Here is an 11,612-nt window from a genome sequence, read left to right on the forward strand (position 1 = left end):
GGAAACTCATCCCATGCTCCTGGCTAGGAAGAATTAATATCGTCAAAATGGCCATCCTGCCCAAAGCAATATACACATTCGATGCAATCCCTATCGAATTACCAACATCATTCTTCAATGAACTGGAACAAATAGTTCAAAAATTCATATGGAAACACCAAAGACCCCGAATAGCTAAAGCAATCCTGAGAAGGAAGGATAAAGTGGGGGAGGGGGGATCTCATTCCCCAACTTCAAGCTCTACTACAAAGCCACAGTAATCAAGACAATTTGGTACTGGCACAAGAACAGAGCCACAGACCAATGGAACAGAATAGAGAGTCCAAACATTAACCCAAACATATATGGTCAACTAATATTCGATAAAGGGGCCATGGACATACAATGGGGAAATGACAGTCTCTTCAACAGATGGTGCTGGCAAAACTGGACAGCTAAATATAAGAGACGGAAACTGGATCACTGTCTAACCCCATACACAAAAGTAAATTCGAAATGGATCAAAGACTTGAATGTAAGTCACGAAACCATAAAACTCTTAGAAAAAAACATAGGCAAAAATCTCTTAGACATAAACAGGAGTGACCTCTTCTTGAACATATCTCCCCGGGCAAGGGAAACAAAAGCAAAAATGAACAAATGGGACTATATCAAGCTGAAAAGCTTCTGTACAGCAAAGGACACCATCATTAGAACAAAAAGGTATCCTACAGTATGGGAGAATATATTCATAAAAGACAGATCCAATAAAGGGCTGACATCCAAAATATATAAAGAGCTCACATGCCTCAACAAACAAAAAGCAAATAATCCAATTAAAAAGTGGGCAGAGGAGCTGAATAGACAGTTCTCTACAAAAGAAATTCAGATGGCCAAGAGACACATGAAAAGATGCTCCACATCGCTTGTCATCAGAGAAATGCAAATTAAAACCACAATGAGATATCATCTCACACCAGTAAGGATGGCTACCATCCAAAAGACAAACAACAACAAATGTTGGCAAGGTTGTGGAGAAAGGGGAACCCTCCTACACTGCTGGTGGAAATGTAAATTAGTTCAACCATTGTGGAAAGCAGTATGGAGGTTCCTCAAAATGCTCAAAATAGGAATACCATTTGACCCAGGAATTTCACTTCTAGGAATTTACCCTAAGAATGCAGCACTCCAGTTTGAAAAAGACAGATGCACCCCTATGTTTATCGCTACACTATTTACAATAGCCAAGAATTGGAAACAACCTAAATGTCCATCTGTAGATGAATGGATAAAGAAGATGTGGTACATATACACAATGGAATACTACTCAGCCATAAGAAGTGGAAAAATCCAACCATTTGCAGCAACATGGATGGAGCTGGAGAGTATTATGCTCAGTGAAATAAGCCAAGCGGAGAAAGAGAAATACCAAATGATTTCACTCATCTGAGGAGTATAGGAACAAAGGAAAAACTGAAGGAACAAAACAGCAGCAGAATTACAGAACCCAAAAATGGACTAACAGGTACCAAAGGGAAAGGAACTGGGGAGGATGGGTGGGCAGGGAGGGATAAGGGGGGGGAAGAAGAAGGGGGGTATTAAGATTAGCATGCATGGGGGGGAGGGAGAAAGGGGAGGGTGGGCTGCACAACACAGAGAGGACAAGTAGTGACTCTACCACATTTTGCTAAGCTGATGGACAGTAACTGTAACGTGGTTGTTAGGGGGGACCTGATATAGGGGAGAGCATAGTAAACATAGTATTCTTCAGGTAAGTGTAGATTAAAAATTTTTTAAAAAAAAAGAAAGAAAGAAAGAAAAGGGGGATTACTCCTTAACAGGATAAAACTATTGGTAAATCAAAGATCAACGCATGCTTTAAATATCCTTAATGTTGATCACTTAAAGGGTGTCAGATGATCAGCTATGGAGGTACTCTTTTCTGATAATATTCCTTTCTCTTAATTAAAAAAAAAAAAAAAAGCAGTTACTGTGTGCTGACCTCCAATGAGTTCCGCACAGTGGTATAGAGGGCATGTCAAAGTGTGGGCAAAGGGTCTGTTTGTTTCTATGCAGAAGATCAAGGCCTAGCTTGGATACCCAGAAAATGAACTAAGATACGATATGAGGAGGAGCTTCTGGCATCAGCACTCTCTGGAGGACTTATGCCAGGGGGATGATCATCAAAAAGCCTCCACAGGAATCCGGACGATGCTGCGGTTGTGGCTGCATCCAGCCCACCGTCTCCTGGACTTGCCATAAGAAGGAGGAGGGAGATGTCTAGGCTGGCATGTGCATACAGTGAGACAACGAATTTGACTGGATCTGTACTGTTGGAACTCAACCAGGAGTTGGGAGGGGTGCAAGTTGTAGCACCCCAAAATCTCATGACTATAGACTATCTATGGTTAAAAGAACATATGGGATGTGAACAGATCCCAGAAATGGGCTGCTTTAATTTGTCTGATGGTTCAAGTACAGTTGGAAAATATCCATCATATCATAGATAAATTTTCACAAATGCCTAGGGTGCCTAAATGGTTTTCTTGGCTTCACTGGAGATGGCTGGTAATTATAGATTTGCTTTGTTTATGTCACCGTATTCCTATTATGTTAATATGTGTGTGCAAATTAGTTAGTAGTTTAAAACCTATACATACTTAAGGTACTATACAAGAAGATATGTCAAAGAAATAATCAATCCTCCCAAGTTTCCTTCATATGCTACATCTATAGCTTTTCTTCTTCCTTCCTAATTACAAACCTTAAATAGAATTCGTGCCTCATATCGAATTTACCGAGTATCATAATTCCTCCAGGTGGTAAAGATACCTCGAGACAAGTGCTGGGCATAGAAGCCACAGGGCATAAATCTGCAAAGAAGTAAAAAGCTAACCTTTGCAAACAATATGGCTTCTCTCTCACTTACCAACTTTACATTTCCCTGTATGGCCCCGGAAGATGACTGGTTAGCCAGAGACGGGTAAGATTCCTCAAGGGAGGAACAACCTAAGACAGGCACAGTCGCAGGGGGGCCATCAGGTGAGAATTTGGGGATCAACAGAGGTGAGGCTCAGAACCTCACCCCCCCTGCTTTGAGAGAAATCTTCTGCATCCGTGGATGTCTTGCTGCCCTTGTCTAGCCTGGATTAATACTTAGTCCATAGGCACACACCTGATCATCTGATCATCTACATTTGCCTTCTTACAGCACTAAACTATGTTTTCTACCTTTATCTTGCATCTACCTACCACTTCAGCATTTTATAAAAAATAAAAATAATAATAATAATAGGAGAAATGTGGGATCAACATATAAATCAAGTACAAAAATCAAATGAATATTCTTATTTGACCTGATGGTTTATAGGTCATATTGCATGATCAAAACCGAAAGTTTCTGTGATGAATGCCCTTGTACTGTTCACCATGTAAGAATTTATTCACTCTGTAAGAATTCGTTCACCATGTAAGAACTTGTTCGTTATGCTTCAGAAGATTGGAGACTGACGAGAATTAGGCTTGAGATGGATTAATGATTGTACATTGAGCATTGACCCCCCTATACTGAATTTTATTGTTGTTAACAACCATTTGATCAATAAATATGAGAGATGCCCTCTCAAAAAAAAAAAAAAAAAAAAAAAATTCTGAATTCCCAGTTCAGTGGCAAGGAGGCCAAATGAAGTGAGGGGGCCTGCTGCCAGGCAGGCCTGATTGGGCAGCCTGTTTTGACAGTTCAGAGAGCTGCCCTCTCCTCTAAAGGTAGGGGAGGGGTTGCTGGAGTGGCCAGTGGTTTTATTATTAAATGGGGTCCCCTTCTACACCACCACCCCATCCTGTTCTCTGCTACAGGAAACAGTCCTGAAAGGCATAAATACAGTACCAAAAAGAGGGCTCTAAATGGAGGTGAGGCAGCTCTGAACCCAGGCTTGGCCTCCAAATTCCTTTTGTGACACTGAATGAGTCACTCTACCCAATCCTACAATGAAGCGACAGGGATGAATAGCTTAGTGTCTTCCCTCTTCGACATCTCATCCAACTCAGACTGCAGGACCTAGAATAAGTGCTTTTCTCTCTCTAGCCTCAGAGCCTGGCTGCCAGATGGCTTGGGCATCTGGGGTCTGGGCCAGCTCCAGCACATATCGGGTAGGAGGCGACAGGACCCCTGCAAGGAACACGGGCCCGAGGTGACTTCCTGATCCACTGCTTCCCACCCAGACATGCTCCAACAGGAGCCTTCTCTGACCTGGAAAAACCTGTAGTACTCCAGGGGACCCACCACCAGGCTTCCCTGATCAATTAAAAAAACAGAGTAAATACTCAGGCTTTTGCAAGCCTGGGGGTTCTCTGGGATGGAGTTGCTGGGGAGAAAGGGCAGCTCCAAATAAAAGGATACTAAACGAAGGAGGACCCATCACAGAAGGCATAATGCAACTTGATGGTCTTCTTGGATGCCTTCCAGTCCTGAGATCTCCGGCCGAAGTGCAGATGGTGGGCAGGGAGCTGGTGAGGGGCGGGAGTGGGAGTCTGTGCGCCCGGAAGGAGAGGATGATAGGAGCTCGGGGTTTGAGCATCCCCCTTCGGGGCCAACACTGGATGAAAGGGCATCTTTGCCCTGTAGTTGCGTAAGATCATGGGGTAGAAGATATTCCTCCCTTTCCACAAGGCCTTTTCAGCTTCTCTGCAGGGAAGGAGAGCAACATACCTTCTAGCCACTTGGCTCTCACTCCCAGGGAGGCTCTCCACAGCCCCTCCCCAGCTCCCAAGACCCCTGTCCCAAAAATACCGCACCCCCCCAGTTCCCCTGATCCTTAGTGGCAGTATTTTTAGGAAGAACTGGGAAGGCCCCAGCACCAATCCTTGCCTGCTTTCCACCATTTGCACTGGGGTGAGGAGCCATGGAGTCAGACTGTGTGCAGAATGGGTTCCTGTGGGAGCTGGAAGCTTTGCCCACCCCCCAGTCCTGAGGTTACAAGGAAACCCAGCTTCCTTTCAGATTGTTACAGTAAAGGATAAACTGGGTGGCTGCCCTCTCCCCATGTTCTGTAGCTACAATAATAATGGCCCAGGAAGCCTGAGATATGTATGGCTTAGATGTGTCAAGGTTTTAAATCCTTTATGGCCCAACATCTGGGCCCTTGGACAAATGCAGACTGACTTGCTAGGACTTGTAGAACCCATAATATAAATACCATTAATCACCAATGTCAATGTTTTTTGTTTCTTTTCAGAGGTGTTTCTTTTTGATAGGAGGGCCTCTGACAAATTATGTTAAGAAATAAACCATATTTTGGGGCATTACTAGTGAGGAGACAAAGTACCCGGGCGCCCCACCCACCTGTGAGCCTGAAGCTCAGTTTCCTCATCTGCAAAACAGTCTAAGTCCTCTCTTCCTCTTATGGTCATAGTGAGAGGGGAAGGACTGGGAACGTGTACAGGTGTGAGGGACAGCCATCACCCCATCACTGTCACTGAGAGCACTGGGTAGCTGACCATCTCTGGCACAGTGCAGACACTTCCATGATTTTCCCCTTCATGTGCGCAGGCGACTGTTGGCCATACCCTCCTCTCGCATCCGTCCCCAACCACTGAGTGCTCACATGTGGCGACACATCTCCTGCAGCTTCTCCCGGGCCTCAGGGCAGGGGTCACTGGACTCGATCATATCAGAGGCAGAGGTCCTGGCTCCTTGTTGTTGGGAAAACATGACTGCATCTTCTAGATGTTTTGCTTTGGCTGTAGTTGGAGTTGAAGAGGTTAGGGAGGGGTTTTAGAAAATGGTTTCCCAAGATATCATGTTCACCTGGGGATGAGAGGGCAGGGAGCACAGGACAACAGCATCCCCTGAGAGTCAAAGTAACTGGGGGAATCCATTTACGCTTCCTGAGCACAGCAATCTCCGGCAGGTCACATAAAACAGAGACATCACTCCACAAGTGAACTAAATGTGTGTCAGGAACAAATTTTTGCAGTGATGAATTCAGCTGTGTTTCCCCGGGGCAGCCTGGTTCTAAGTGGGGAGAGCACAGATGTGGCTGTCATGATGCTGAAGTGCATGACTCCCTTTTTCCAATAAAGACAGAAAGTCTCAATTCCATCTCCATCGGCTTCCACACTTCTCTGATGGTGGTTAATCTCAGGCCTTTTGCAGAGGAGAGTGTGTATTAATTGAGACTTGGACTGCAATTCCTATTGTGGTGAAATATGCATAAAAATTTACCATAACCATTTTTAAGCATACAGTTCAGTGGTTAATTAAATGCATTATTTAATTATTGGTTAATTAAATGCAATAATGTTGTGCAACCATCATCACCATCCATCCATATAGCTCTTTTCATCTTGTAAAATTAAAACTCTGTCCTCATTAAACACTAACTCCCCACTCTCCACTGCCCCCCAGTCCCTGAAAACAACTATTCTACTTTGTCTTTATGATTTGGACAACTCTAAGTACTGCACATAAGTGGAATCATGCAGTATTTGTCTTTTTCCGACTAGCTCTTTTCACATAGCATAATGTCCTCAAGGTTCATTCATATTGTAGCAAATGTCAGAATTTCCTCCTTTTTTAAGGTTGAGCAATATTCCAATATATCCACTCTGTGAATAGTGTCTTCTGATGAAAAAAATTTTGGAATTTTCATGAAGTCCAATTTGTCTATTTTTTCTTTTTTTGCCTGTGCCTCTGGTGTCATATCCAAAAAATCACTGCCAAATCCAAAGGCATGAGGTTTTTGTTCTGTTTTCTTCTAAGAGTTGTATTGCTTTAGGTCTTACATTTAGGCCCTTTATCCATTTTAATTTTTCAATAGAGAGTTAGGTAAGGGTCCAACTTCATACTTTTGCATGTGCCAATCCAGTTTTCCCAGCACCACTTGTTGAAAAGACAACAGAAAGATACTCCCCATTGAACGGTCTTGGCACTCTTGTCAAAAATAATTTGACCACATGTGAAGATTTACTTCTGGGTTTCTATTCTATTCCACTGGCCTATATGTTTGTCATTATGCCAATAACACACTATTTTGATTACTGTAGCTTTGTAATTAAGTTGTAGTTAAGATGTAGCTAAATCAGGAAGTATGAGGCCTCCAGTTTTGTTGTTCTTTTTCAAGATTGTTTTGGCTATCCAGGGGTCCCTTGAGATTCCATATGAATATTAGGATGAGTTTTTCTATTCCTGCAAAAACATCTTTGGGATTTTGAAAGACATTGCCCTGAATCTGTAGAGCACTCTGGGTATTACATGTTAACAATATTAAGTCTTCCTATCTATGAACATGGTATGTTTCCATTTATTTATGTATTCTTATTTCTTTAAGCAATGTATTGTAGTTGTCATTATATAAGTTTTTCACCTCCTTGGTTAATTCCTGAGTATTTTATTCTTATTGATGCTATTGTAAATGGAATTGTTTTTATAATTCTCCTTTCAGATTGTTCACTGTTTATGTATGGAAAGGCAGCTGATTTTTCTGTTGACTTTGTATACTGCTGCTCTGCTGAATTCATTTATTAATTTAACAATTTTGGGGGGAATCTTTGGGCTTTTCTACATATAAGATCAAGTCATCTGCAAACAGATCATTTTTTATACTCTTTTTTTAAATTAAGGTATCATTGATATACACTCTTACAAACGTTTCACAAGGAAAACAATGTGGTTACTACATTCACCCTTATTATCAAGTTTCCTCCCATGCCCCACTTCAGTCACTGTCTGTAGTGTAGTAAGATGCTACCGAGTCCCTACTTGTCTTCTCTGTGCTACACTGTCTTCCCCATGACCCCACACACACCACATGCACTGATTATGATACCCCACAATCCCTTCTCCCTCCCTTCCACCCACCCTCCTCAATCCCTCCCCTTTGGTAACCGCTAGTCCATTCTTGGAGTCTGTGAGTCTGCTATTTTGTTCCTTCAGATTTCTTTCATTTTACTCCACAAATAAGGGAATTCATTTGGTATTTGTCTTTCTCTGCCTGACTTATTTCACTAAGCATAGTATCCTCTAGCTCTATCCATGTTGTTGCAAATGGTAGGATTTCTTTCTTTCTTATGGCAGAATAGTATTCCATTGTGTATATGTACCACCTCTTCTTTATCTGTTCATCTACTGATGGACACTTGGGTTGCTTCCATATCTTAGCTATTGTAAATAGTAGTGTGATAAACAGAGGTGCATATTTCTTTTTGAATCTGGGACCTTGTTTTCTTTGGGTAAATTCCTAGGAGTGGAATTCCTAGGTCAAATGGTACTTCTATTTTTAGTTTTTTGAGGAACCTCCGTACTGCTTTCCACAATGGTTGAACTAATTTACCTTCCCACCAGCAGTGCAGGATCTCCTTTCTCCACATCCTCGCTAGCATTTGTTGTTGTTCCTTGTCTTTTGGATGTTGGCCATCAGAAAACTAAACCAAGCCATCCCATGAACCTACACAGGGAATCTTCCATTGCCCTCCCTATCCCAATCCCCAAATATGGGCTAAGAGGTCTTGCTGGGAATCTGCTACCTGCTTTCTTCTTGATTTCCCTCCCAGTTGAGAGAGAAAAGCTCAGACAGCCAGTAGATGACTCGTAGATAAGCTGGTAAGGCAAGTTCACTCCCATGGCTGAGACGATCGTAAAGAACTCTGGAGCAGAAGAGAAAAACATTCTTCAATATGGACTTTCTGGTCTGGCAGAATGGTAGACCAGATATTCTAAGAGCCCTGTTGTTACAAAACAACCGTATCTTGGAAGAAAGACTTTTTAATGCACAAGTAGACTCAGAGCAATTAAGGGAATTTTAAGGTTCAATTAAGGTGCCTCTCTATAGCACCAGCTCCCCATCTCTGCACATCTCAAGAGTGAAATGACACCAGAGCAGGAAGCAGCAAGCCAGCACGAAAGGTGACATCATTGTGAGGGCACATGCAGATAGGACTGCTGCACTAGGTGAAGAGAATAAACACTGGACCAGCCAGAGGAATTTTAGAGTCAACCATCTTCTCCTGTCCAAGCCTTAGAAATCAGATGCTTCTTTAACAACAGATCAGTCTCTTACAGAATCACAATTTTGTGTAGAATAATCTGATATTTGACCATTCAAGAATGAAAATTTACTATCCCCATTGCTAGTGGAAAATCTTGATCATCCTACAAAAACCCCATCAGATTATTTCCTTATTCTTCCCCCAGATATGGTCCCTTCACTAGTTAGGCGTGAAACTGTTAGGCAATGTTAAGCAGTTCATCATGGCTCATTCAAAAATTGTATGAGACCTTGGATGTAGACAAAGACTATAACCAGAGACTGCACACTGGGTGATGCAAACACGCAATCATCTTCACCAGTGATCCAAAAGTTGAAATTAGGACAATTTTCAGTACCTCCGAACTCAGTAGAAATGAACTAACAATAGCCAATGCTGGTGAAGATGGGATAAGACTGGTCAATCCTGCTAGTATAGAGAAAATTCATCTAGAAAACAATGCTATACCAAGAACTATACACATACTGAGACTCTCTGCCCCAATAATCCCTCTCCTGGGAAATTAATCTTAGTAACCTTATGAGGTGGAATGCTAATGGTAACAGCCGTTTCCTTTTCAGTGAGGGAACGTAACGTTGGTTGGGAGAGCACCAGGCAAAGCTGAGGATGAGTGGTTGGGCTACCAGGTCAGCTCTTACCCATACAGCAAACCAGCAGGCTGCCGAACCCTCAGGTGAGATGCATCTCTAAGCCCCGTGTGGAACTCAAGGTGCTGAACTCCATATATGCTAGTGACCATCTGCATGGGTACAGCATAATTAGATGACCTGTGTTATCAGGGCCCAGCTGACCCTGAATAGAACGGGCGCAGAGTAAAGTCCCTTAAAACAGGGACTTCCATTTCATGGTAAGTAGTGGGGTAAAAAAATGTCTGAGCGGAACTTTATCTTAGAAAAGGAAAACAAAATTTATCAAAATAGCCTTTATCTTATATTTAACCATTGGTTGATATCGTAAGCGCACATTAATTCTTGTAAGAAAAGTGTCAATTTTTTTATATGACAGCAATAAAACATGAGCTCCTTCATGTTTGCCTTTTGCAAAAATATCCAAAGGCTTTATCAATTTTTATTTTTAACTCTTTGATACCTGAATCATCCTTTCTCCATGGAAGGCCCACATGGACAATTTTCCTTTCTTCAGTAGTCACTAGTTCTGCTCCCCCGCATCATCACCAGTGGCTTTGTGTGGGAATTGAGCTGTTCTCCAACATCTCTTTTACTGACTTCATGAAATTCCAAGGCTTACAATTTTACTATGCAACTTTTTTACACTGTATGTGATTATTATTATCAGATGTTTAACCTCTGACCATGGGAAGCCTAACAAATATTCAGTTGACTGGGAGAAATGCTACATGGGGATGTATTTTATAGGTGAGGGTAAATGATTACAAGATAGTAACTTTTTATGCTTCCCTATGAAAACTCCTAACAGTGAGAACTTTTAGGCATTCAAATCAGTATCTGTATACCCACCAAGCTTAAGAGGCACATCACAGATACTGAGTCACTGTCTTCCAGATGCCAGCCCTCCACCCCTCTCCAGAGAGCACTTCCTCCAACTTGTATCTGTCATTTCCCTTCATGCTTATATACTTGAACAATGGATCCAGTAAGCAATATATTGTTACTTTGCATTCTTTAAATTTTATTTAAATACCTTATACTTCTATAGCTTGTTTTTTCTTTGCTTAACACTATTTTTTGAGATTTATCTATATTGATATGGGTGCTTTACTGCTTGATTCATTTTCACTTCTCATTATGTTCCACTGTGTAAACAAACTGCAGTTTTTCTCTCATTTATGGGCATTTAGGTTGTTTCCCCCTTTTTATGCCATTTCAAACAACTCTGCAACATTTTGGTATAACTTCTTATGTATGTGAAATCCTCAAGTGTGGTGTGTGGACTGGTATGAATCCACACCATGCCATAACCAGGTGAGTACAAAAACTGTGAGTAAACATTTAGAAAACTCTGGAGCAATTTGGCATTGCTGTGACATCTTTATCATATTTTTGAAAGGGCTGGTCCACAAAAGACTGTAAATTTTATATAGCGGTCCTTCACCGCAGGTAGTCTGAGATGCACAGCTCTAGTGAATTACCTAGGAGAGAAACTGCTGGACTGTAAGAAGCTTGAGCATCTCCCACTTTGCAGATATCACAAACTGCTCCCCATGGAACTGCATCAATTTAGACACTCACCTGCAGCATTTAAAAATATGTTGCTGCATAGCCACCTCAATTCTTGGAAATAGCAAAAATTTAAACTGGGGATCTGACCTTTCCATTGCAGTCTTGTTGGTACTGTTTGAACTTTCATCTAAGGGCTGAAGCTCAGGTACCCACCTTTTCCCAACTGTCCAACACCACAGCTACTTCTCCCAACGGTGCCAATCAGGTAGTTGAAAGCCATTTCCTTGGCTCTGAGATGGAGGAGCCGGCTGGCCTCCACAAAGCGCCTGGTGATGTCCAGGGGGTTGGCACCTATTAAAGGAATCATTGACGTAACTCATTTTCCTCCCAGCACAGGGCTAATGCTTTCAGAAAATGGCCCAGAAAATAAAGGTAGAGTAATCTATT

At 42.0% G+C, this 11,612-nt stretch overlaps 1 protein-coding gene across 2 annotated transcripts in view; it reads right to left on the reverse strand.

The window, feature by feature from the left end:
* Nucleotides 1–11,612, reverse strand: part of C3H3orf20 (chromosome 3 C3orf20 homolog) — a 98,735-nt gene that overhangs the window by 75,671 nt on the left and 11,452 nt on the right. For both annotated transcript variants that reach the window (XM_073231084.1, XM_037024033.2), the window contains 4 exons: nucleotides 11,379–11,516; nucleotides 8,503–8,622; nucleotides 5,583–5,718; nucleotides 4,379–4,663 (listed from right to left, as the gene is read on the reverse strand). In XM_073231084.1, the coding sequence (XP_073087185.1) occupies nucleotides 4,379–4,663; nucleotides 5,583–5,718; nucleotides 8,503–8,622; nucleotides 11,379–11,516 (679 nt within the window). The remainder of the gene's footprint in view (nucleotides 1–4,378; nucleotides 4,664–5,582; nucleotides 5,719–8,502; nucleotides 8,623–11,378; nucleotides 11,517–11,612) is intronic.

This window comes from Manis javanica, chromosome 3 (genome assembly GCF_040802235.1).
Source record: "Manis javanica isolate MJ-LG chromosome 3, MJ_LKY, whole genome shotgun sequence".
Taxonomy (NCBI): Eukaryota; Metazoa; Chordata; class Mammalia; order Pholidota; family Manidae; genus Manis; species Manis javanica.